Consider the following 27,375-nt stretch of genomic DNA (forward strand, 5'->3'; position numbering starts at 1 on the left):
CACATAATACTATATAATATTCAAAATAAAATGTAAAACAATTTATAAAAGCAATTCTTGGCAAAACTAATATAATACCACAAGCATGCATAGAATAAAAAACTGTTGAGAGAGAGGTTCACGAGAAGAACTGAAATCACTCAGAGCTATATTAGTTAATAAAATTCTCCTAGACAATATTTTCCTGGGTCTCCCAATACGTTCACTGAAATTGACTAAACCTTGCCAATTTTACATTAGTAGAAATATTATTCAAAACCATTTGAGTGTTACCAGTTTGTTGATTCAAAAGTATTTAGTAACAATTACTTCACAGAGTAAATATTTTTCCAAGCAAACTATTTTATATTTCATATTCAGCCTGTGTGGTTTGGGGTTCAGGCTACTGTGAACTTGTATAAGTAAAGACAGAAGCAAGAATTTTATTTGATGAGAATAAAGGAACATGTTTCCTCTAGTTCTATGATTTCAGTTTGGGCTTGAAGAAGAGCAGAAAATCAAATGGAAAATCCTGTGTAATGCTGTGGTGAAAGAATGCTGACATGAAAAAATGTTCTAGAAGCTTCTCTGTAACCATTAAACCATTACTGTATAACAAAAAGTCATTAAAAATAGAAATGCATGATTTAGAATAAAGGGTTTGGCACCTATTTCCTAGAGACCACTTCATAATGAAGGAAATATGTCCATGAGGCATTACTTAGAAAAGACAAGATATCACTTTATACTTTTCCACATGCAATGGAATATTTAACTCCTGAAGTTAGAGCATCTCGGTCAACTCTGACTAGATTGGGTGCATTCCGGATGGTATGGTTGTTGACTCTTGGATCAAATCTGCTGTGAAGTAATGCAATAATTTCAATGTACAAAAACAAATCTAATCAACTAGTGGAATTTTTAAATCAAAAACTGTAACCTTTCTACAGAGTTTTACAGATATTTATTATCATACAGTTATCAAAATATTAGAAGTATATAAAGTTTTCTTCTATTATATCAAGAAGTGATTTGCTCATTCCTAAAGGTGCAAATGAATACAAAACACATATATTGACAGTATCATTCTTATTAGCTACAGACATTATAAATGATTGTTAATAAAGGCCAGAATAGAAGCAGTTGAAAGTGGATTCTGGAGCCAGTCAGACCTTCATCTCGTACTGATTGATTCCAGGCCAGATATTTAAATTAGAATCTTAGTGTCCCCATCTTATACATGGTGAAAAATAACAGAACTTAGCTTATGGTTGGTATATTATGTCAGTGAGTTCTCACCAGCCCTGAGCTCGAGCTTCCTGGGTGGCTCAGACGGTAAGGACCTGCATGCAATGTGGGAGACCTGGCTTTGATCCTTGGGTCAGGAAGATCACTTGGAGGAGGAAACGGCAACCCACTCCAGTATTCTTGCCTGGAGAATCCCCATGAACAGAGGAGCCTGGCGGGCTACAGTCCATGGGGTCACAAAGATTCAGACTTGACTGAGCAAGTAAGCACAGAGCACACAGCTCAGAGCTGGGACTAAAATAAACAAATTTTCATGACTTTTCCGAGCTCATTCCTGAAAGTCGCAAAATAAATGAAGTCAATTCTTTTCCAAGACTCAATTTTTGTTTTCCTTCATTTTGAGGACTTTTTTTTTTTTTTTTTTCTCATTCTTTCTTCTTTTTTAACATCTTCCCACCTTGCCTTCCTCTACCTCATTCCCCAAAGTTCACAGTGTTCGAGACGACTCTGGCAATCTAAGGCTTACCACTAGGGGGCACCAACAGGTTAGCATTGCCGCTCATTCACTAACCTTGCCTTTTCATGTTTAAGCTGATTCTGACTGCAGAAAAATACTATAATGAGGTTCCAGATCAAGATGGAAGATTAGAACGATCCTGAGCTCATCCCCTCTCATGGACACACCAAATCACAACTGCATAGGGAACAATCATCTCTGAGAACAACTTGAAGACTAGCAAGACAGATTTTCTACAATTCAGGACAAAAGGAAAAGGCTACACAGGGGCAGAGAAGCAGTCTGGTTATAATTCTCATCCCCAGTGTGAAGACCCACCAGTGGGAGGGGTATCACAGCTGGAGAGGTGCCCCCTGAGGAGTGAGAGGTGTGAGTCCATGTCAAGATTCCCAGCCTGAGGCCCTACTCTGGGAAGATGAGCTCCATAACATTTAGCTTTGAAAACCAGTGGGGTTACACTTGCTCCAAGTCCCAGGACAGATGCAGCAGCTTGAAAAGCTCCTGGGTCATATGAGAAGGAGATTCTTTGAATAATATATGGCAGGTGCTGGGGGACAGGGATCTGGTGGAGCTTCTCTGGGGTCAGAAGTGCTGGCAGGCATCACTCTTTTTCACTCTCCTACCTAGCTGGCCTGACACTTCTGTCATTCTCTATCAACCTAGCTAATACCATGCATCCCTTTCCCCAGCATTCCCCAGAGCACCTGCCCTCGCTGCCTACCGTAAAGCACCTCCCTCCCCGTTCTGCACAGCAGGCTGCCCCAGCACCCCTCCAAAGCAGCTCCTGATCCAGGGAGTCAGTCCACACATCAGGGAGCCTGCAGCCATCACAGCCCAATCACAAGAGGAGGACACACGTGACCCACACAGGAGATACCCCCCAGGAGCACCTGAGTCTGGTGACCAGAGGGAACTGTACCACTCGGCTCCACAGGACATCTTGTACATAAGACTGTCCTTTCAAATCCGGGAGATGTAGCTGCTATACCTAATACATAGAAAGAGACATATAGATTTAGGCAAAGTGAAGAGATGAAAGAATGCCTTCTGCCCTTCTGCATGAAAGAAAAAGACAACCTCAGAAAAAGAACTAAATGAAATGGAGATAAGACATTTTCCAGATGAAGCATTCAAAGTAATAGTCTCAGAGATGCTCACTGAACTCTGGAGGCAAATGGTCTAACTCAGTGAGAACATCCATAAAGAGACAGAAAAAAAATTTTTTTTAAAAAAAGCAACAGGAACTGACGAATACTAAATATGAAATGAAGTACAGACTTGAAGGAATCAACAACAGATTAGAGAAGGCAGAAAAATGGATCAGTTATCTGGAGGACACAGTAGTGAAAATCACCCAATAGGAGTAGAAAAAAGGAAAAAGAAACCAAAAAAAAAAGAAAAAAATTAGGATAGTTTAAGGGATGTCTGGGACAACAACAAGCACACCACCATTTACATTATAGGGGTTCTAGAAGGAGAAGCGGAGAAGGCACTGGCACCCCACTCCAGTGTTCTTGCCTGGAGAATCCCAGGGACGGGGAGCCTGGTGGGCTGCCGTCTATGCGGTCGCACAGAGTTGGACACGACTGAAGTGACTTAGCAGCAGCAGCAGAAGGAGAAGACAGAGGAAAAACTGATAGAGAATATATTTAAAAAATAATAATGCCTGAAAAATTCCCCAACCTAGCAAAAGAAATAAACATCCAAGTCCAGGAAACAAAGAATCACAATAAAGATGAATCCAGTTGACATTATAATTAAAATGTCAAAAATTGAAAAGAGCATATTAAAAGCAGCAAGAGAAAAGCAAATAGTTACATACAAAGGGACCTCCGTAAGACAAGACTATCAGCTGATTTTACAACAGAAACTTTATAGGTCAGAAGGGACTGGTGCAATATATTCAAAGTACTGAAAGGAAAATAATTACTATCAAGATACTCTACCCTGAGAGGTTATCATTCAGAAATGAAGGAGAGAGAGTGTCCAGACAAACAAAAGCTAAAAGAGTCCTTCACCACTAAACCAATCTTATAAGAAATGCTAAAGGGATTTCTTCTTTAAATAGTTTTAAAAAAAAGGGTCATCACTAGAAATAAGAAAATTATGAAAGAAAAAAATATCACTGTTAAAGGCAAGTATATATTAAAGGTAGTGGATCAACCAACTAAAAACCTAGTATGATGTTTAAAGACAAAAGCAGGGAAATCAGAATATCTAAAATAGTTAAGTGATACCTAATATTAAAAGATGTAAAATATGATTCCAGAAACATAAAACATGGCTGGGGAATTAAAATATAGTACTTTTTGAGTGTGCTTCAACTTAAGCAAACATCAATTTAAAAATAGACTTCTATATACAGAGGTTGTTATATATGAACCTCATGGTATGTACAAACCAAAAACCTATGAGATAAACAAAAAATAAGGAGAAATTTGAATATAATAGTGAAGAAAGCTATCAAATAAAAAATGAAGAGAAAAGAGAAGAAAATAAAAACAGAAAAGAACTAAAAAAACAACCAGAAACAATTAACGAAATGGCAATAAGTATACCTATCAATAATTACTTTAAATGTAAATGAACTAAATGTGTCTAAGGTGACTGAATGGATTTGGAAAAAAGACCCATCTATCAGCGACCCCCAGGAAACTCACTTTAGACCTAAAGACACACAGAGACTGAAAGTGAAGGAGGGGGAAAAAATCTCCATGCAAATAGAAACAAAGAAAGCTAGGGTACCAATACTTAAGACAGAAATCTGTTAAAAAGACAAAGGAGGGCATTTTATTATGGAAAGAGGATTGATCATATAACAGAATATAACACTTGCAACATTTTACATTCAAATTAGGAGCACCCACTCACATAAAGCAAAAATTAATAGACATAAAGGGAGATATTGACAGTAAAACAATAACAGCAGCAAACTTTAATACCCCATCCAGACAGAAAATCAGTACAGAGACTTTGCACTTAATAGACACATTAGGCCTAATGAACTTTATATATATATATATATATATATATATATATATATACACACACGATATTCCACTTCAAAACAACAGAATACCCAGTCTTTTCAAGTAAACACAGAACAATCTCCAGGATAGATGACATGTTAGGCCACATGTGTTAATAAATTTAAGAAAACAACCATATCAAACATTTTTTCCAACCGCAATAGTATGAAACTGAAAATCAATTACAAGAAGAAAACTTGGAAAAACACAAATACATGGAGGCTAAGACTCTTGAGAGTCCCTTGGATGGCAAGGAGATCAAGCCAGTCCAAAGGAAATCAACCCTGAAGATTCACTGGGAGGACTGAGGCTGAAGCTGAAGCTCCAGTACTTTGGCCACCTGATGTGAAGAACTGACTCATTGGAAAAGACCCTGATGCTGGGAAAGATTGAGGGCAGGAAGAGAAGGGCATGAAAGAGGATGAGATGGTTAGATGGCATCACCAACTCAATGGACATGAGTTTGACCATGCTCCGGAAGATAGTGAAGGACAGGGAGGTCTGTCATGCTGCAGTCCATAGGGTCACAAAGAGTCAGATACAGCTGAGTTACTGAACAGCAACAAATGGAGGCAAAACAATATGCTAGTAAACAACCAGTGATTTAACAAAGAAATCAAAGATGAAATCAAAACATAGTGAACAGACCACTCACTAGCAATGATACTGAATCAGTAATCCCCAAATTCTTAATAAACGACTTCAGGACAAGAAGTCTTCACAGGTGAATTCTACCAACATTTGAAGAAGAGTTAATACCTATCATTCAGAAACTACTCCGAAAATACTGAAGAAAAATGAATACTTCCAAACTCATTCTAGGAAGACAGCATTACCATGATACCAAAACCGATAAAAACATTTAAGAAAAGAAAATTATAGGCCAATATTCCAAATGAACACTGATGCAAAAATCCTCAGCAAAATATTACTATAATAGACTGAATTCAATAATACATTAAAAGGATCACACACCATGATCAAGTATGGTTTATCCCTGGGATGCAAGGATGTTTTAATTTCTGCAAATCAATCAATGTGATACATCCCATTAACAAAACAGATGATAAGGATCATGGAATCATCTCAATAGATGCAGAAAAAGCATTGGACAAAATCCAACATTCATTAATGATAAAAGGTCTCTACTGAGGGGTGACAGAAGGAGCATACCTTAGCATAGGAAAGGCCATATATGACAGACCCAGAGCTAAGATCACACTCAGCAGTGGGAAGGACTCCTGAAGATCAGGGTTAAAACAAGGATGGCCATGCTCTCCACTTGTTTCACTACAGTATTGAAAGTCCAATTAGATAAGAGAAAGAGATAAAAGGCATCCAAACTGCAAAGGGAGAAGAAAAACTGTCCCTATTTGCAAATGATATACTATCTATAGAAAGCTAAAGTCTCCACTGGAAAACAGTGAGGACTCATCAGTGAATTCAATAAAGTTGCAGGCTATAAAATTACTACACTGTTACCCTTGAGGAATACAGGCTTGAACTGCACAAGTCCACTTAAATGAAGATTTTTTTCAAAAGTCAACAGTGCAAGATCCCCAGGTGGCTGAATCCAAGGATGTGGAATTCAGACATAGACACAAAGGGACCCAATACATGGAGGGCTGACTAACAGTTACATGCAGCTTTTTGACTTCATGGAGTATTAGTGCTCCTAATCTCCTAAGTATTTAAGGATCAGCTGTACAGAAATCTGTTAATTTCTTTACACTAATAATCATTAGTAGAAACAGAAATTAAGAAAACAATCCCATTTATAATACTGCATCAAAAATTTTAAAATACCTAGGAATAATTTTAACCAAGAAGTGAAAGACCTGTACTCCAAAAACTGTAAGACATCAGGGAAGAGATTGAAGATGACACAAATAAATGGAAAGATGCACCGTGATCATGTATTGAAGGAGTTAATAATGCTAAAAATGTCCATACCACCCAAATAAATCTATAAAACAATGCAATCTCTAAGAAAATTCCAAAAGGCATTTCTCATAGAACTGGAACACATAATCCTAAAATTTATATGGAATCACAAAAGACCCCAAATAGCCAAAGCAATCTTAAGGAGGAAGAAGAAAGCTGGAGATATCCTGCTCCCTGATTTCAAACTAGAAAGCTATAATATCCTAAACATTGCAGTTCAGTTCAGTCACTCAGTTGTGTCCGACTCTTTGCGACCCCATGGACTGCAGCATGCCAGGCTTCCCTGTCCATCACCAGCTCCCAGAGCTTGCTCAAACTCATGTCCATCAAGTTGGTGATGTCATCCAAGCATCTCATCCTCTGTCATCCACTTCTCCTGGCTTCAATCTTGCCCAGCATCAAGGTCTTTTCCAATGAGTTAGTTATCAGGTGGCCAAAGTATTGGAGTTTCAGCTTCAGCATCAGACCTTCGAATGAATAATCAGGCCTGATTTCCTTTAGGATGGACTGGTTTAGTATTGGCACAAAAATAGGCCCACAGATCAATGGAACAGAATACATAGCCCAGAAATAAAATTTACAAATAAAAAGCCAAGAACAGAGTGGAGGAGAAAGTCTCTTCAGTAATTGAGATGGGAAAACTGGACAGTTACATGCAAAATAATCAAACTGGAGCACTGTCTTACACCATAAACTCAAAATGGATTAACAACTTAAAAGGAAGACCTGAAACCATAAAACTCCCAGGAGAAATTTTTTGGATCTGTCTGCTCAAGCAAGAGCAACAAAACCAAAAATAAACAAATGGGTCTATATCAAACTAAAAAGCTTTCAGACTGAAGGACACCATAAACAAAATGAGAAGGTAACCTACTGGATGGGAGAAGATATTTGCAAATTATGTATCTGATAGAGGGTTAAAATTCAAAATATACAAAGAATTCATATGTCAACATCAAAAAATAATAATTAATCCAATTAAAAAATGGGAAGTGGACCTGAATAGGAATTTCTCCAAGAAAAGCATACAGATGGCCAAATACACATGAACAGATGCTCAACATTGCTAATCATCAAGGAAATGCAAGTTAAAATCACAATGAGATATCACTTCACACCTGTAAGTATGGCTATTAACAAATAGACAAAAAATAACAAGTATTGGTAAGGATGTAGAGAAAAGGGAATCCTTGTGCACTGCTGGTGGGAGTGTAAATTGCTACAGCCACTATGGAAAATAGTAGGGAGGTCCATCAAAAAATTAAGAATAGAATTACCATATGGTCCAACAATTCCACAAAGTGGTATTCACCAGAGGGGATGGCTGGGGTGCTGGGCAAAACAGGTGAAGGAATTAAGAGGCACAAATTTTCAGATGTAAGACAAATAAGCCACAAGGATGTGCAGATGTACTGTAAAACACAGGGAACAGAGTATATAATATTGTAATAATTTGGCATGGTGATGTCATTACTAGACTTACTGAGGTTATCAATTCATAAAGAACAGAAATGTCTCATTATAATGTAGTATGATGATATTGTAACCTGAAAATACTGTAATGTTCCATGCAAACTATACTTCATTTTTTAAAAAGGGAAAATACTATAATGACATTGACTTTTTAAATATTTTAAGTATGTTTCATTACTATTTTTGAGAAAGAAATATGTTTGCAGTGGAACTCTGCAATGTTTTCAAATTTGTTTGTTTGTTTTTAATTTTTATTTTTACTTTATTTTGCTTTACAATACTGTATTGGTTTTGCCATACATTGACATGAATCAGCCACGGGTGTACATGAGTTCCCAATCCTGAACCCCCCTCCCACCTCCCTCCCCATATCATCTCTCTGGATCATCCCAGTGCACCAGCCCCAAGCATCCTGTATCCTGTATCGAACATAGACTGGCGATTCCTTTCTTACCTGATAGTATACATGTTTTAGTGCCATTCTCCCAAATCATCCCACCCTCTCCCTCTCCCTCAGAGTCCAAAAGTCCGTTCTATACATCTGTGTCTCTTTTGCTGTCTCGCATACAGGGTTATCCTTACCATCTTTCTAAATTCCATATATATGTGTTAGTATACTGTATTGGTGGTGTTCTTTCTGGCTCACTTCACTCTGTATAATCGGCTCCAGTTGTGCAGGGGCAGGCCCAGCGTGGCTGAGACACTGAGAGCGTATGCCAGTGTTATTTGTTTGCAGCATCCCTCCCTCCCCACAGCACGACTGAACAAGTGAGCCTAAAGAAAAAAAAAACAAAAGTGTCCACCACCAGCCCCCTTGTGTCAGGGCGGAAGTCAGACACTGAAGAGACCAGCAAACAGAAGAAGCTAAACAGAGGGAACTGCCTTGGAAGTGACCCCATACTGCCCACAACACCAGAGAAAGTCCCAGATATATCTTTACCATTTTTACGACCATTCTCTTTTTTTTGTTGTTGATGTTGTTTGTTTTTTCTTCTTTTCTTTTTCTCCTTTTTAACTTAAAAAAATTTTTAAGTACTCTATTTCTCCCTTAATTTTTATTTTTATAACCTACTATCACTTTTCAAAAAAAAAAAAAGACTATTTTTAAAGCAAATGCCGTATATTTTTTTGTGTATGGTTGTTGTTGTTTTTTAATGATTCTCATGACTTTTTTTTTCTTCTTGTTCTTCTTCTTTTCTTTAATATTGTATTTTTGAAAATCCAACCTCTACTCTAGATTTTTAATCTTTGCTTTTTGGTATTTGTTGTCAGTTTTGTACATTTAAAAACCCAATCTTCAGTACCCAATTTTACCTGAGAGCGAGATTACTGGCTTGACCACTCTCTTCTCCTTTGGACTCTCCTTTTTCTCCACCAGGTTGTCTCTGCCTCCTCTCTCACCCTTCTCTTCTCTACCCAACTCTGTGAATCTCTTTGTGTGTTCCAGACGATGGGGAACACTCAGGGAACTGGTTACTGGCTGGGTCTGTCTCTCTCCTTTTCATTTCCCTCTTTTATCCTCCTGGCCACCTCTGTCTACTTCCTCCCTCTCCTCTTCCCTGTATAACTCCATGAACATCTCTGAGCGGTCCAGACTGTGGAGCGCACATAAGGAAGTGATTACTGGCTAGCTTGCTCTCTCCTCTTTTGATCCCATCTCATCTCATTCCAGTCACCTCTAACTACCCCCTCCCTCTTCTCTTCTCCATGTAACTCAGTGAACCTCTCTGGGTGTCCCTCAATATGGAGAAACTTGTCATCTTTAACCTAGATATTTTATCATCAGTGCTGTATAGATGGAGAAGTCTTGAGGCTACTGTAAAAATAAAACTGAAAACCAGCAGCAGGAGGCTTAAGTCCAAATCCTGAGAACATCAGAGAACTCCTGAATCCAGGGAACTCCAAATTTTTTTTAAATTCCACGCTAACTGACAGATCATTACAAATGATGTACAAAAGATTATTTTGCAGTGAAATAATTCTGAAGAGAAGGAACACAATCATAGCTGCCAGACCAAAAAGAAACCATTATACAAGTACTTGCAATAAATCCTTATAAGGAAACTATCAGTTGTATGACACCGTTTGAAACAGTTTTACTACTCCCTTTCATCTTTAAGGGGACAAAAAGGAATCTAAGAAACAAAGATTAAAGTTATTCTCCCTCGTCTACACACTAGGACTCACCTGGAGATGGACTCAAAATAGCCAAAGATAATTTCAACAGAAAATGCCTTGTAAATAGTTTTGATCTACTTGTGTTTATATATAACAGAAAATACCACCAGTTTGACATAATAAGCTACAGAATGAGACCAGGGGTATCATAGGAAGACTCTCCAGGAGAGCCCATGCAAAGTTGCTTCATGTTACCTGCATTTTTCTTTTGCACCTAAAGTCACCTCTCCATTTTCTCTTTTTCTTTTAAAATTTTTATTGACATGTAGTTGATTTACAATGTTGCATTAGTTTCAAGTGTACAGCTAGTGATTCAGTTATTTGGTGGTGGTGGTCAGTCGCTCAGTCGTGTCTGACTCTGACCCCATGGATTGCAGCACGCCAGGCATCTCTGTCCTTCAGCATCTCCCAGAGCTTCCTCAAACTCATGTCCATTGAATTAGTGATGCCATCCAACCATCTCATCCTTTGTCGTCCCCTTCTCCTCTTGCCTTCAATCTTTCCCATATCAGGGTCTTTTCTAACGAGTGAGCTCTTTGCATCATGTGGCCAAAGTACTGGAATTTCAGCTTCAAAATCAGTCTTTCCAATTAATATTCAGGGTTGATTTCTTTTAGAATGGACTGATTTGATTTCCTTGCAGGCCAAGAGACTCTCAAGAGTCTTCTCCAACACCACAGTTCAAAAGTATCAATTCTTTGGCACTCAGCTTTCTTTATGGTCCAACTCTCACATCCATATGACCACTGGAAAAATCATAGCTTTGACTAGATGGACCTTTGTTGGCAAAGTAATGTCTCTGCTTTTTAATATGCTGTCTAGGATGGTCATTGCTTTTCTTCCAAGGAACAAGTGTATTTTAATTTCATGGCTGCAGTCACCGTCTGCAGTGATTTTGGAGCCCCCCCCCCAAAATAAAGTCTGACAATGTTTCCATTGTTTACCCTTCTATTTGCTATGAAGTGATGGGACCAGATGCCATGATCTTCGTTTTCTGAATGTTAAGTTTTAAGTCAGCTTTTTCACTCTCTTTCACTTTCATCAAGAGGCTCTTTAGTTCCTCTTCATTTTCTGCCATAGGGTGGTGTCATCTGCATATCTGAGGTTATTGATTTTTCTCCCAGCAATCTTGATTCCAGTTTGTGATTCATCCAGCCCGGAATTTCACATGATGTACTCTGCATAGAAGAAGTTAAATAAGCAGGGTGACAATATACAGCCTAGATGTACTCCTTTCCTGATTTGGAATCAGTCTACCGTTCCATATCTGGTTCAAACTGTTGCTTCTTGACCTGCATATAGATTTCTCAAGAGGCAGGTCAGGTGGTCTGGTATTCCCATCTCTTTAAGAATTTTCCACAGTTTGTTGTGATCCACACAGTCAATGGCTCTAGCGTCAATGACTCAGAAGTAGATGTTTATCTGGAATTCTCTTGCTTTTTCAATGATCCAACAGATGTTGGCAATTTGGTCTCTGGTTCCTCTGCCTTTTCTAAATCCAGCTTGAACATCTAGAAGTTCTCAGTTCTCATACTGTTGAAGCCTGGCTTCAAGAATTTTGAGCATTCTTTGCTAGCACGTGAGATGAGTGCAGTTGTGCGGTAGTTTGAGCATTCTTGGGCATTGCCTTTCTTTGGGATTGGAATGAAAACTGACCTTTTCCAGTCCTGTGGCCACTGCTGGGTTTTCTAAATTTGCTGGCGTATTGAGTGCAGCACTGTCACAGCATCATCTTTTAGGATTTGACATAGCTCAGCTGGAATTCCATCACCTCCACTAGTTTTGTTTGTAGTGATGCTTCCTAAGGCCCACTTGACTTCACATTCAAGGATATCTGGCTGTAGGTGAGTGATCACACCATCATGGTTATCTGGGTCATTAAGATCTTTTCTGTATAGTTTTTCTGTGTATTCCTGCTACCTCTTCTTATTATCTTTTGCTTCTGAAAGGTCCATACTGTTTCTGTCCTTTATTATAAGTGCCCATCTTTGCATGAATATCTCTGTTTTTTTGGAAGAGATCTCTAGTCTTTCCCATTCTATTGTTTTCCTCTATTTCTTTCTACTGATCACTTAGGAAATCTTTCTTATCTCTCCTTACTTTCTTTGGAACTCTGCATTCTAAGGGTATACCTTTCCTTTTCTCCTTGGCCTTTCACTTCTCTTCTTTCCTCAGCTACTTGTAAGTTATATATGTAACATCCATTCTGTTTCAGATTCTTTAGTTATACATGTACATTTATCCATTCTGTTTCAGATTATTTTCCCGTATAGGTTATTACAGAGTTTTGAGTACAGTTCTCTGTGTTATACAGCAGGTCCTTGTTAGTTAGCTATGTTTTATATAGCAGTGTGTATATGTTAATCCCAGCATTCTATTTTTTTAATCCAAGAAGATATTCTAATGAATTTTGCTGTTGATAAAGTATTGTTTTTCATGACAAGAAAAAAAAAAAGAAAAATCTTATCAAATTGAAATAATACACCTGATATCCCAGAGGATGCAAGGAAGAGGACTGAGAGATCCAGGGGCAGAAACCGTACTGCCATATCACAGGAAAGTCATGTAACTTTCCTGAACCCCCAAATCTGGGAAAGTAACCTATCCGTTGACGTGAGTCAAAAGTGATCATGCATGTACCTAGTAAAAGGAATAGATGCCTGCAGATGTATGTAAAACTAAAAACAATTCCACTGGAAAGATAAAGCTCCTAAATCACACCAGAGTTGTTCTAAAGTGAGCTCTGACCCTCTGAAAACCTGTAAAATGCAGGCTACACTTTTGGTTCCATGGAACTCAAATTGTGGCAAATTTCTCACTAAGGAGAAAATAGGAAATGAATTTTTCCAAGACCTTTTTAGCTGACTCAGTGGCTAAGTAAAAATTGTACATCTTTTTTTTTTTTTTTTAGAAAAATCTGAAAATTGTGTGTTTTTTTTTGTTTTTTTGTTTTGTTTTGTTTTGTTTTTGCAATTTCACATATGCTGGAAGTCACCAAACAAAAAAAAATTTAAAACACCAAATCAAGGTGAAGCTAGTTTGATGAACAAAACAGATGAATGTTTAACCTTAGTTAATTTATATGGTTAAAAAAAACCCACTTATTTGAAAACTGTATTAAATTTGCTATCTTCTATGTATCTTATGGACTTCCCTGGTGGCTCAGATGATAAAGAGTCCACCTGCAATGCAGGAGACTTAGGTTCAACCCTTGGGTTGGGAAAGAAATGACAACACATTCCAGTATTCTTACCTGGAGAATTTCATGGATAGAGGAGCCTGGTGGGCTACAGTCCACAGGATCACAGTCAGACACGACTGAGCAACTTTCACTAATGTGTTTTAATTATAATAATATTTTTGAAATATTGTGTATACTATTACATTTAACCAGTACATACAATGCATATCTCCATTTTTCTTATTGAAACATAATGAGATGATTGATTAATTAACAGTCACTAATGGAAAAATCACACTGGAGTAAGATCTTCACACATGAATTTGGGTGGGCAGGAAACAAAATATTTAGTCCATAACATGACCCAATAATATTCCATTGTATGGAAATACTACATTTTGCTTATCATTTCATTAGTTGACAGGCATTTGGGTTGTTCCCACTTTTTGGTTATTATGAACAATGCTACTATGAACACTTGTACACAAGTTTTGTGTGGATGTATGCTTTCAGTATACCCATGTATCTTGGGTATACACCTAGGCAAGGAATTGCTAGTTCATATAATAACTCTATGTTTAACCATTTAAGGAACTGCCAATATGATTTCTCAATGGCTGTACCATTATATATATATATATAAAATTTATATATAGATTTGTTTCTGTACCAGCAATTTATTAGGACTCTGATTTCTCCAAATCTTTACCAATGCTTATGATTTTGTCTTTCTTATTATAACCATCCCTCTTATTGGGTATGAAGTAATATCTCATTGTGGTTTTGATTTTTATTTCCCTAACAACTAATGATGTTGAATGTGCTTTCACGTGTTTATTGTCATTTTTCTTTTTTAGTGTTCTCATACATTAAATTTTTTTCATGGAATATAGTTGATCTGGAGTACAGCAAGAAGGTCCAAACAGTCCATCCTAAAGGAAATCAGTCATGAATATTCATTGGAAGGACTGATGCTGAAGCTGAAACTCCAATACTTTGGCCACTTGATGCAAATAACTGACTCATTGGAAAAAACCTTGATGCTGGGAAAGATTGAGGGCAGGAGGAGAAGCGGACAAGAGAGGATGAGATGGTTGGACGGCATCACCAACTCAATCAACATGAGTTTGAGTAAACTCTGGGAGTTGGTGATGGACAGGGAGGCCTGGTGTGTTGCAGTCCATGGGGTCACAAAGAGTCGGACACAACTGAGTGAATGAACTGAACTGAAAGGAAAAATACATAAGAATACACAGAAGAACTGTATATAATAGGTCTTATTGACCTGGATAACCACGATAATGTGATACCTCACCTAGAGCCAGACGTCCTGGAGTGTGAGGTCAAGTGGGCCTTAGGAATTCTCACAATCAACAAAACTAGTGGAGGTGATGGAATTGCAGCTGAGCTCTTTCAAATCCTAAAAGATGATGTTCTTATAGTGCTGCACTCAATATGTCAGCAAACTTGGAAAATTGAGCAGTGGCCACAGGCCTGGAAAAGGTCAGTTTTCATTTCAATCCCAAAGAAGAACAATGCCAAAGAATGTTCAAACTACCATACAATTGCACTCATTTCACATTAGCAAGGTAATGCTCAAAATCCCTCAAGCTAGGCTTCAGCAGTACATGAACTGAGAACTTCCAGATGTATAAGCTAAATTTAGTAAAGTCAGGAACCAGAGATCAAATTGCCAACATCCACTGGATCATTGACAAAGCAAGGAAATTCCAGAAAAACATCTGCTTCACTGATTATGTTAAAGCCTTTGACTGTAAAAAATTCTTCAAGAGATGAGAATATCAGACCACCTTACCTGCCTCCTGAGAAACTTGTATGTCAGTCAAGAAGCAACAGTTAGAACTAGATATGAAACAACGGACTGGTCCCAAATTATATTGTCACTCTGCTTATTTAACTTATGTACAGAGTATATCATGTGAAATGCCAGGCTGAATGAAGCTCAAGCTGGAATCAAGATTGCCAGGAGAAATATCAATAACATCATATATGGAGATGATACCATTCTAATGGCAAAAAGTGAAGAGGAACTAAAGAGCCTCTTGAAGCTGAAAGAGGAGAGTGAAAAAGCTGACTTAAAACTCAACATTCAGAAAACTAAGATTATGGCATCTGGTCCCCTCACTTCATGGCAAATAGATGGGGAAAAAATGGAAACAGTGACAGATTTCATTTTCTTGGGCCCCAAAATCACTGTGGACACTGACTGCAGCCATGAAATTAAGAAACAACTCTCCTGAAAATTATTTGTGTTGGAGTATTTTTGATTTATGAGGTTCTACCAACTGAATTTTCATATGCTTCTCTGATTAAAAACTACTGTAGATCATTCTCTCACCAGTCTTTAACCTTTCATCAAAAAGAAGAAAAAGAATCTTCATACTCTCCTTTTCATGATTAACTTCACTTGTCTTGAACGGCTTTCAACAGTCTTTGGCCACCTGATGCGAAGAGCTGACTCATTTGAAAAGACTCTGATGCTGGGAAAGATAGAGGGCAGGACGAGAAGGGGACGACAGAGGATGAGATGGTTGGATGGCATCACTGACTCGACGGATGTAGGTTTGGGTGGACTTCGGGAGTTGGTGATGGACAGAGGGGCCTGGAATGCTGCAGTTCATGGGGTCGCAAAGAGTCTGATATGACTGAGTGACTAAACTGAAGTGAACGGAACAGTCTTAATCCACAGTAGGATTTTGATACACTCTTCTGTACAATATATGTTTCTTGAGTGAATTTTCTGTTTTCCTAACTAGAGAATAAATGTTCCAACTAAAACCACTTGGTACAGGGTTGTACTTTCCATGATTGCTCAGCAAATATTTGCACTACCCATCTTAATAAGAGCTTTCAACAGCTCTAAAGCTCTCTGTGTATGTGTGCTCGGTTGCCCAGTCTTGTCGGACTGTTTGCCACCATATGGACTGTAGCCTGCCTGTCTCCTCTGTCAATGGGATTTCTCAGGCAAGAATACTGGAGTGGGTTGCCATTTCTTCCTCCAGGGGATCTTCCTGACCCAGGGATCAAACCCACATCGCCTGCATCTTCTGCATTAGCAGGTGGATTCTTTATCACTGCGCCATCTAGGAAGCCCCTAAAGCTCTCTACTAGTGGTTTTAATCCAGTTTTGACATATATTGTTCACAAGTTCTTCATATTTCACCTAAATCCATCAATAAAGCATCTTCCATAGACAGCAGAAAGGAAGAATATTTTATCACAACAAAAATTATTGATAGTTCTTAGAACAAATAAATCATTATGTAATTCCTTTACTCTAGTTTAATTTGAATTTTACTTTATAAATGACTCTATACTTTATTTTCAAGAAATATTTTTATTGAAAAAGTCTAAGAACTTGTTATAATTAAATTACTAAAATAAAGGCATATTCTAATATCTTGTGTTGATCATTTTCATTTGATTAGATTAATTGTGAACCATTAGAGTAGTACAGGACTTATGGACTGTCTTAATAAATACTAGTCTACTCATGATTAATCTTTTGTTAAAACATACCTTTTTTTCTACAACTTCCAAAGTGTAAATCTTTGCCAAAAGCATTTCAAAGCCATAATCTTTTAATGAAGCAAGATCAAAATCAGGTAAGAAGCTAATAGTTAACTGATTGCCAATAGTTCTAGGTACTTAGTTTATAAAATCAAGACTGAGAAACATACCGAACTATAACTAAATTACTTCTATTTCAAACAATGGAACCCTTTAGTTCAGTATTAAAAATTACAAAAGTCATTTTATAAACTAAGGACCTAGAACTATTAGCAATCAGTTAGCTAATTATTAGCTTCTTTGCTGATTCTCAAAAATAAAAATGTATTTTTGATATAAGCAAAAATGTATTTTGATATAAGCAAAAATTTTCAAGTGCTTTTTCAGAAATTCCCCATCTGTGTTTTCACCTCCCTTAAACATACCTAGAACATCAATGATACTCTGGTGTCAACTCTCAAGGCATCAAAACATTTGATTCAGTTTTCAGTGTGATACACACTCAAGCATTTTGAAATCATTTTTAAAAAATAGAAACCAAGAAAGAGATCTTTAAAATGAAATGATCTAGTTACCAAAAGATGCATTCATCAGCTCATACAAAAAAAAATATAGCTACTACACTTATGAAAGTAGAAAGAATGTGAAATTTCCTTATTTTATCTGCTAACATACCCATCTAGATAGATCATGAACCAAGAATTACAATAAAATATGCCTTTGTCTTGAACAACACTGTTTTATAAATTATGTATTTTCATGCCTTGAAAAAAGAACTGGTTTGGACTAATTCAAGGGTATCATATAAGGACCTTATAGCAAAAGTTTTTAATGAAAGTATACAAAACCTCCCTTGGTCCCATTATGACTGCAGAAGATAATTTTAAAGCCAAAATCTTATAAGCCTGAAAATCTAGATTCAATATCCTATACCAATTGTACTGTCATTTTCCTTTCAACCACTCTCTTCAAAACAGAGATGGGTGCCATCAATCCCCACACCAGCAGAAACACAGAGGCTCCTGGAAGCAACAAAGACATTCTCTCGACTCAAAGAATTTGTCACCTATTCTGAGAATGAATCATGCATCCTTTCATACGTTCAACTGAATTTACTCATCTTGTCATTTCAGGATTCGGTAAAGCCTCTTTCAAATTAAAGAAATGAATCAAGAAGAACATTCAAGTAAAGAATTCTTAAATGCTTACCAACAGTCTAACAATGATTTTAAAAGATTTCTTCAAAACATCAGTAAGAAACATAATCAGTACCATAATTCACAGAGCTTCTAAATTTAAAATCCATAGTGTTGTTTTATAAAGTTCGATGGTGGTCAGATTTTACGATATCAGTGGAATCATTTGCAATAGGAAAGAAACATATTCATAAGTTGATGAACTAATTTATAGATAACAGGCCAACGTTTGCTTTTAAGATTAAAGGTTATTTTTGCCGTCATGACAATGCCAAACATCATTCTTTGGGAGACCAAAAAGTGGCATATACTGGTTACAAATGTATTAACACCTGTAGACCAATGGGATATTTATATGTTTTAATTCAAAATGCACTCTAAGAGTTATTCTCAATCAGGTTTTAAAACATAAACCCTGGAACTAGCACTATTACAATAATAAAGACAATTGAATTTTCAAAATGTTCTCAGTTGTTAAATGTGAGTTGCCTTCACCCTAAGTGCCTTGTGAAATTCTTAACAGCAGATATCAGGTTTAAAAGGTTGTTTCACTCAACACATACCGAGGAACTGCCACTCCTGGTTCCTGAAAGGGGAGTGGGGGGAAAAAAATCTTACAAATATGTACCGACTTTAAAAAGCTTGCCATACAGTTGGAAATCAAATAAGAGCAATATCAAAACTAGCTGGGTTTTTGTTTCCTCTTACCTTTCTCCTTTAAGTAATAAATTAAGCCAAGTGAGTAAATAAAGACACGTCCACATTGCTAGTATATAATAAAGTGGATTATTTCATGTGGAAAACAACCATAGCAATTCAACATTAACTTCCCTCAAGGATTTTCTGCCCTGACCTCTGTGCATAAAATGGCATGCCAAATAATCGCACCACAGAAAAGGTGATGAAACAAAAAGCCTACTTGTCTCTTAAGTAAATGATAACTCGGACCACCTCAGCAGTTAACACACACTGCAAAGAGAAGCACAAGATGTGGTTTAGCAAGAATTCAAAAGGTATGAGGAAATGAAACAAAAGCCTCTATGAGTCAAAGTCCTCAAATACAATACAATAATCCCCACATCTGCATTTCTGGAAAAATGATACGGCAAGTGTGTGCAAAATAAAATGACTTAAGGCATCCTTAACAAAGAAAGATGTGCTAACCTCCATAGATCCAGGAAGTGTGGCATCCTTTCTTTCATCCTTGTGGGGCTCCAGAGATCTTAGCTCAAAGAGTGGAACCCAAGTACTCCCTGCAGGCCCTCACCAAGAGCCATTGCACCCTGTGCACAGCGGGTGGGCTGGTGATCAGAGAACTAAGGATGTGATGGATCAGACACTTGAGAAAGAAAAGCTACGATAAACACAAGACATTGCTGGGCTCCAACCAGCACAGAACAGCTATGATGAACAGTAGGGGAAAGGATGACAGTTCAGGTACCTTGGTCACCAACCCCAGCAAAAGCCAAGTAGTTGACTGACATGATAATAGGTCTAAAAGCCAATTTGGTCAAAAAAGAATGTGCAGTTATTGTGTCAACTACAAGTAAATTTGGCATGATGCTGTTCCCTTACTGCCCTGTCTCCCCATCCACCTAACTGCACAAGGTAAATTCAGAGTGATTTAGTAAGAAGTTAAGAAAACACATTTCCAACAACTGAAAATTCCCTGAAGCAATCTTGATTTTGTGCCTTGGCACAAAAATGGAAATACAACCTGACAAACTTATATGTTTGAGAAACAAAGAAACATTGCAAAATATACAAAAGCCAGGCCTTATATTTTTATAATGTATTACAAAAACTGTATCATGCTGACAGGAGAAAATAAAACACAGACAAGCAAAACGCAGGCATCAAAATGAAAACTGGGGAGGAAAAATAAGCAAAGTAACCAAAACATGATTAAACAAAATTTTGTCATGTAGATTCTTCCTTATGCATACATATTCAGAGAGTATATTTTCTATAAACATAGAAAGTTATATTTTTATACTATGGTTTCCATACATAAGAAAGGATCAGACTTTATTATATTCCAACGGATCCTCCCAACTCAAGGATCAAACCCAGGTCTCCCACATTGTAAGTGGATTCTTTACCAGCTAAGACACCAGGGAAGCCCAGGAATACTTGAGTGTGTATCCTTACCTTCTCCAGAGGACGACCTCACCTAGGAATCAAACTGGGGTCTCCTGCATTGCAAGAAGATTCTTTACCAGCTGAGCTACCAGTTCAGTTCAGTTCAGTCGCTCAGTAGTGTCTGACTCTTTGCGACCCCATGAATCACAGTACACCAGCCCTATCTGTCTATCACCAAATCCCAGAGTCTACTCAAACTCATGTCCATCGAGCTGATGCCATCCAGCCATGTCATCCTCTGTTATCCCCTTCTCCTTCTTCCGCCAATCCCTCCTGGCACCAGGAGGTGCTTTACCAATGAGTCAACTCTTCACATGAGGTGGCCAAAGTATTGGAGTTTCAGCTTTAGCATCAGTCCTTCCAATGAATACCCAGGACTGATCTCCTTTAGGATGGACTGATTGGACCTCCTTGCAGTCCAAGGGACTCTCAAGAGTCTTCTCCAACACCACAGTTCAAACGCATCAATTCTTTGACGCTCAGCTTTCTTTATAGTCCAACTCTCATATCCATACATGGCCACTGGAAAAATCATAGCCTTGACTAGACAGACCTTTGTTGGCAAAGTAATGTCTCTGCTTTTGACTATGCTATCTAGGTTGGCCATAACTTTCCTTCCAAGGAACAACGTCTTTTAATTTCATGGCTACAGTTACCATTTGCAGTGATTTTGGAGCCCCCAAAATAAAATCAGCCACTGTTTCCACTGTTTCCCCATCTAATTCCCATGAAGTGATGGGACCAAATGCCATGATCTTCGTTTTTTGAATGTTGAACTTTAAGCCAACTCTCCTCTTTCACTTTTATCAAGAGGCTTTTTAGTTCCTCTTCACTTTCTGCCATAAGGGTGGTGTCATCTGCATATTTGAGGTTATTGATATTTCTCCCAGCAATCTTGATTCCAGCTTGTGCTTCTTCCAGTCCAGCATTTCTCATGATGTACTCTGCATAGAAGTTAAATAAGCAGGGTGACAATATACAACCTTGTTGTACTCCTTTTCCTATTTGGAACCAGTCTGTTGTGCTATGTCCAGTTCTAAGTATTCCTTCCTGACCTGCATATAGGTTTCTCAAGAGGCAGGTCAGGTGGTCTGGTATTCCCATCCCTTTCAGAATTTTCCACAGTTAATTGTGATCCACACAGCAAAAGGCTTTGGCCTAGTCAATAAAGCAGAAATAGATGTTTTTATGGAACTCTCTTGCTTTTTTGATGATCCAGAGGATCCTGGCAATTTGATCTCTGGTTCCTCTGCCTTTTCAAAATACCGCTTGAACATCTGGAAGTTCACAGTTCACGTATTGCTGAAGCCTGGCTTGGAGAATTTTGAGCATTACTTTACTAGCGTGTGAGATGAGTGCAATTGTGTGGTAGTTTGAGCAGTCTTTGGCATTGCCTTTCTTTGGGATTGGAATGAAAACTGACCTTTTCCAGTCCTGTGGCCACTGCTGAGTTTTCCAAATTTGCTGGCATATTGAGTGCAACACTTTCACAGCATCATCTTTCAGGATTTGAAACAGCTCAACTGGAATTCCGTCATCTCCATTAGCTTTGTTTGTAATGAGGCTTTCTAAGGCCCACTTGACTTCACATTCCAAGATGTCTGGCTCTAGGTGAGTGATCACACCATCGTGATTATCTGGGTCATGAAGATCTTTTTTGTACAGTTCTTCTGTGTATTCTTGCCACCTCTTCTTAATATCTTCTGCTTCTGTTAAGTCCATACCATTTCTGTCCTTTATCGAGCCCATCTTTGCATGAAATGTTCCCTTGGTATCTCTAATTTTCTTGAAGAGATCTCTAGGCTTTCCCATTCTGTTGTTTTCCTCTATTTCTTTGCACTGATCGCCGAAGAAGGCTTTCTTATCTCTCCTTGCTATTCTTAGGAACTCCGCATTCAAATGGAACTATATCCTTTTCTCCTTTGCTTTTCACTTCTCATCTTTTCATAGCTATTTGTAAGGCCTCCTCAGACAACCATTTTGCCTTTTTGCATTTCTTTTTCTTGGGGATGGTCTTGATCCCTGTCTCCTGTACAATGTCATGAACCTCCATCCATAATTCTTCAGGCACTCTGTCTATCAGATCTAGTCCCTTAAATCTATTTCTCACTTCCACTGTATAATCATAAGGGATTTGATTTAGGTCATACCTGAATGGTCTAGTAGTTTTCCCTACTTTCTTCAATTTAAGTCTGAATTTGGCAATAAGGAGTTCATGATCCGAACCATAGTCAGCTCCTGGTCTTGTTTTTGGTGACTCTATAGAGCTTCTCCATCTTTGGCGGCAAAGAATATAATCAATCTGATTTCGGTGTTGACCATCTGGTGATGTCCATGTGCAGAGTCTTCTCTTGTGTTGTTGAAAGAGGGTGTTTGCTATGACCAGTGTGTTCTCTTGGTAAAACTCTATTAGCCTTTGCCCTACTTCATTAGGGCAAATTTGCCTATTACTCCAGGAATCTCTTGCCTTCCTACTTTTGCATTCTAGTCCCCCATAATGAAAAGGACATCTTTTGGGGGTGTTAGTTCTAAAAGGTCTCGTAGGTCTTCATAGAACCGTTCAACTTCAGCTTCTTCAGCATTACTGGTTGGAGCATAGGCTTGGATTACTGTGATATTGAATGGTTTGCCTTCAAAGTGAACAGAGATCATTCTGTCGTTTTTGAGATTACATCCAAGTACTGCATTTCGGAATGTTAGGTCCATGAATCAAACTACCACACAATTGCACTCATCTCACATGCTAGTAAAGTAACGCTCAAAATTCTCCAAGCCAGGCTTCAGGAATACGTGAACCGTGAACTCCCTGATGTTCAAGCTGGTTTTAGAAAAGGCAGAGGAACCAGAGATCCAATTGCCAACATCCGCTGGATCATGGAAAAAGCAAGAGAGTTCCAGAAAAGCTTCTATTTCTGCTTTCTTGACTATGCCAAAGCCTTTGACTGTGTGGATCACAATAAACTGTGGACAATTCTGAGAGAGATGGGAATACCAGACCACCTAACCTGCCTCTCGAGAAATCTGTATGCAGGTCAGGAAGCAACAGTTAGAACTGGACATGGAACAACAGACTGGTTCCAAATAGGAAAAGGAGTATGTCAAGGCTGTATGTTGTTGCCCTGCTTATTTAACTTCTATGCAGAGTACATCATGAGAAACGCTGGACTGGAAGAAGCACAAGCTGGAATCAAGATTGCCGGGAGAAATATCAATAACCTCAGATATGCAGATGACACCACCCTTATGGCAGAAAGTGAAGAGGAACTCAAAAGCCTCTTGATGAAAGTGAAAGAATAGAGCGGAAAAGTTGGCTTAAAGCTCAACATTCAGAAAACGAAGATCATGGCATCCGGTCCCATCACTTCATGGGAAATAGATGGGGAAACAGTAGAAACAGTGTCAGACTATATTTTGAGGGGCTCCAGAATCACTGCAGATGGTGACTGCAGCCATGAAATTAAAAGACACTTACTCCTTTGAAGAAAAGTTATGACCAACCTAGATAGCATATTCAAAAGCAGAGACAGTACTTTGCCGACTAAGGTCTGTCTAGTCAAGGCTATGGTTTTTCCTGTGGTCATGTATGGATGTGAGAGTTGGACTGTGAAGAAGGCTGAGCACTGAAGAATTGATGCTTTTGAACTGAGGTGTTGGAGAAGACTCTTGAGAGTCCCTTGGACTGCAAGGAGATCCAACCAGTCCATTCTGAAGGAGATCAACCCTGGGATTTCTTTAGAAGGAATGATACTAAAGCTGAAGCTCCAGTACTTTGGCCACCTCATGTGAAGAGTTGACTCATTGGAAAAGACTCTGATGCTGGGAGGGATTGGGGGCAGGAGGAGAAGGGGATGACCGAGGATGAGATGGCTGGATGGCATCACGGACTCGATGGATGTGAGTCTGAGTGAACTCCGGGAGATGGTCATGGACAGGCAGGCCTGGCGTGCTGCGGTTCATGGGGTCACAAAGAGTCGGACACGACTGAGCAATTGAACTGCACTGGATTTCAGACTCTTTTGTTGACCATGATGGCTACTCCATTTCTTCTAAGGGATTCCTGCCCACAGTAGTAGATACAATGGTCATCTGAGTTAAATTCACCCATTCCAGTCCATTTTAGTTTGCTGATTCCCAGAATATCAGCATTCACTCTTGCCATCTCCTGTTTGACCACTTTCAATTTGCCTTGATTCATGGACCTAACATTCCAGGTTCCTATGCAATATTGCTCTTTACAGCATCGGACTTTGCTTCTATCACTATTCACATCCACAGCTGGGTGTTGTTTTTGCTTTGGCTCCAGCCCTTCATTCTTTCTGGAGTTATTTCTCCACTGATCTCCAGTAGCATATTGGGCACCTACCAACCTGGGGAGTTCCTCTTTCAGTATCCTATCATTTTGCCTTTTCATACTGTTCATGGGGTTCTCAAGGCAAGAATACTGAAGTGGTTTGCCATTCCCTTCTCCAGTGGACCACATTCTGTCAGACCTCTCCACCATGACCCGTCTGTCTTGGGTGGCCCCACACGGCATGGCTTAGTTTCTTTTTTTTTTTTTTTTAATTTATTTATTTTTAATTTTTACTTTACAATTCTGTATTGGTTTTGGCATAGATTGACATGAATCCACCACAGGTGTACATGCGTTCCCAAACATGAACCCCCCTCCCACCCCCCTCCCCACAACATCTCTCTGGGTCATCCCCGCGCGTCAGCCCCAAGCGTGTCATATCCTGCATCAGACATAGACTGGTATTTCGATTCTTACATGTTATTATACATGTTTCAATGCCATTCTCCCAAATCATCACACCCTCTCCCTCTCCCTCTGAGTCCAAAAGTCCGCTATACACATCTGTGTCTTTTTTGCTGTCCTGCATACAGGGTCATCATTGCATGGCTTAGTTTCACTGAGTTAGACACTCCACGCCTGTAATCAGGGGCAGTGGCCAAGAGGAGCAACCCCAAGTCCAAGGAGCGGCAACTATGCAGGCACAGGAGGGCCTAGAGGAGCTACTCCCCTTTCAAGGTCAGGAGGGGTGGCCGTGAGGAGATACCCCTCATCCAAGGTAAGGAGCAGCAGCTGAGCTTTGCTGGAGCAGCCGTGAAGAGATACCCCTCGTCCAAGGTAAGAGAAACCCAAGTAAGACAGTAGGTGTTGCGAGAGGGCATCAGAGGGCAGACACACCAAGCTACCAAGGAAGCCATTGTATTTTATGTAAACTAGAATATTATATTTTTATACTATGGTTTACGTACACAATAATGTATCTGACAATTAAGTTATTCCAATTTTGCAATATGATGAATAGTACAGAGCAGACAGATGGGATGAAAGTTACTAAACAAAATAAAGCAAAAATGTCGAAAAATATGAAGTGGACAAAAGTTTTGCAAAACATATGAGAGGTTAACAAAATTCGTGAATCAGAAAATTCTAATGATTGAAGAGCTTCACTTTTAACCAAACTGTCGTTTAAACCTGTTTATCTACTTGCTTTGAACCCAAATATTTTTAATCAACACATGTGCTATGAACAGTTTGGTGTGTATCACTATGGGCTTTTTACATAGATTTGTTACATAAATGATGGTTAAAGATTAGACTAGTGTACTCATCTCCCATGACTGCTGTAAAAATTTACCACAAACTTGGTAGCTTAAAGCAACAGAATGGTATTCTGTCACAGCTCTAGAGGCCGGAAGTCTGCACTCCCCCAGAGGCTCCAGAGGAGAATCCATCCCTTGCCTTTTCTGCCTTCTTGCCAGCATCCCTTGGTTTGCAGCCCCATCACTCCAATATCACTGTCTCCCTTGAGAAACTTCAGTTTTGCTCTTGACTGATTAAACCTGCATCCCTTCAGACAAGCCAGGATAGCCCACATTAAAGATCCTTAATTTAATCACACCTGCAAAGACCCTGTTTTCAGATACAATAACATTTACATGTTTTAGTTATTAAGATCTGATACCCTGGCGGGGAACACTTTTCAATCTACTATACCTAGTAGATTCTTAGAAATTCGTGAAATCTCCCTAGTAGTTTCATAGAAACTCTTCTAAAACTGTCTTGAATTGACCTACTTTTTCTTATTGGAACTACATTAGTCCCCATTTTCTATATCTATGCTAATTATGCAAATCATGGGCCTCTTCTTTAAATGACTTTGCTACTGTCCCATTTGAAAATATCATAGGATCACCTCCCCAGCTGAAATAAATCCTTCTTGACTCTAGTTCCTGTTCACGGCTTGGTCTTCCTGTGCCTCCATATGTGGGGTAAGACTTTGAGAGACATCCGTTTTCATATTGCTCACATCCAGTTGATCCCTGGGCATTGCTGTTGCTTTCTTAGTTCATTTCAAATTAGACGTCCTCTCCCCTTCCCAACTCTGAATGTCCCTGCTTCAGAGGGAGGTGGGGCTGTGGGGCTCAGCTGGCCTCCTGCCATGCTCTGCCCTCCACCTCCCATTCTCATTCTGCTGCCGGAGTGACATTCCTAAAGTGTCACTGAACACCTTGCTTCCCTCCTTAGAACACTTGAATGACGCTGACAACTCTCAGATTCAAGTCCAACTAGCACAGACATACAAGACACGTTTTGATTTGGCCTCTACCTACCCCTGCACCCTCATTGATTAGTTCTATCCCATCCCCTCCATCTGTTCTAAGCAGTCAACTAATGTCAGTGTTCTCGTGTTTCGGAACATGTTACAGGTTGCTGCCTTAGGAGGCCAAACAACTAGACAGCTCTTATTCTTCCTCCAGAATTTGGCCAAGAGAGCATCTTGTTTACTCTTTCAGGTCAGGTCAGGTCAGTCGCTCAGTCATGTCCGACTCTTTGCGACCCATGAATCGCAGCACGCCAGGCCTCCCTGTCCATCACCAACTCCCAGAGTTCACTCAGACTCACGTCCATCGAGTCCATGATGCCATCCAGCCATCTCATCCTCGGTC

The 27,375-nt window shown here is 39.0% G+C and overlaps 1 protein-coding gene across 1 annotated transcript in view; it reads right to left on the reverse strand.

Moving 5' to 3' along the window:
• COL21A1 (collagen type XXI alpha 1 chain) overlaps positions 1-27,375 on the reverse strand; it is a 152,731-nt gene that overhangs the window by 26,492 nt on the left and 98,864 nt on the right. The window contains exons 16-18 of the mRNA XM_040249057.1: positions 7,995-8,049; positions 7,089-7,112; positions 6,269-6,271 (exon numbers count right to left, since the gene is read on the reverse strand). Coding sequence (XP_040104991.1) covers positions 6,269-6,271; positions 7,089-7,112; positions 7,995-8,049 — 82 coding nt within the window. The remainder of the gene's footprint in view (positions 1-6,268; positions 6,272-7,088; positions 7,113-7,994; positions 8,050-27,375) is intronic.

Source organism: Oryx dammah, unplaced genomic scaffold (assembly GCF_014754425.2).
Source record: "Oryx dammah isolate SB20612 unplaced genomic scaffold, SCBI_Odam_1.1 HiC_scaffold_11, whole genome shotgun sequence".
NCBI lineage: Eukaryota > Metazoa > Chordata > Mammalia > Artiodactyla > Bovidae > Oryx > Oryx dammah.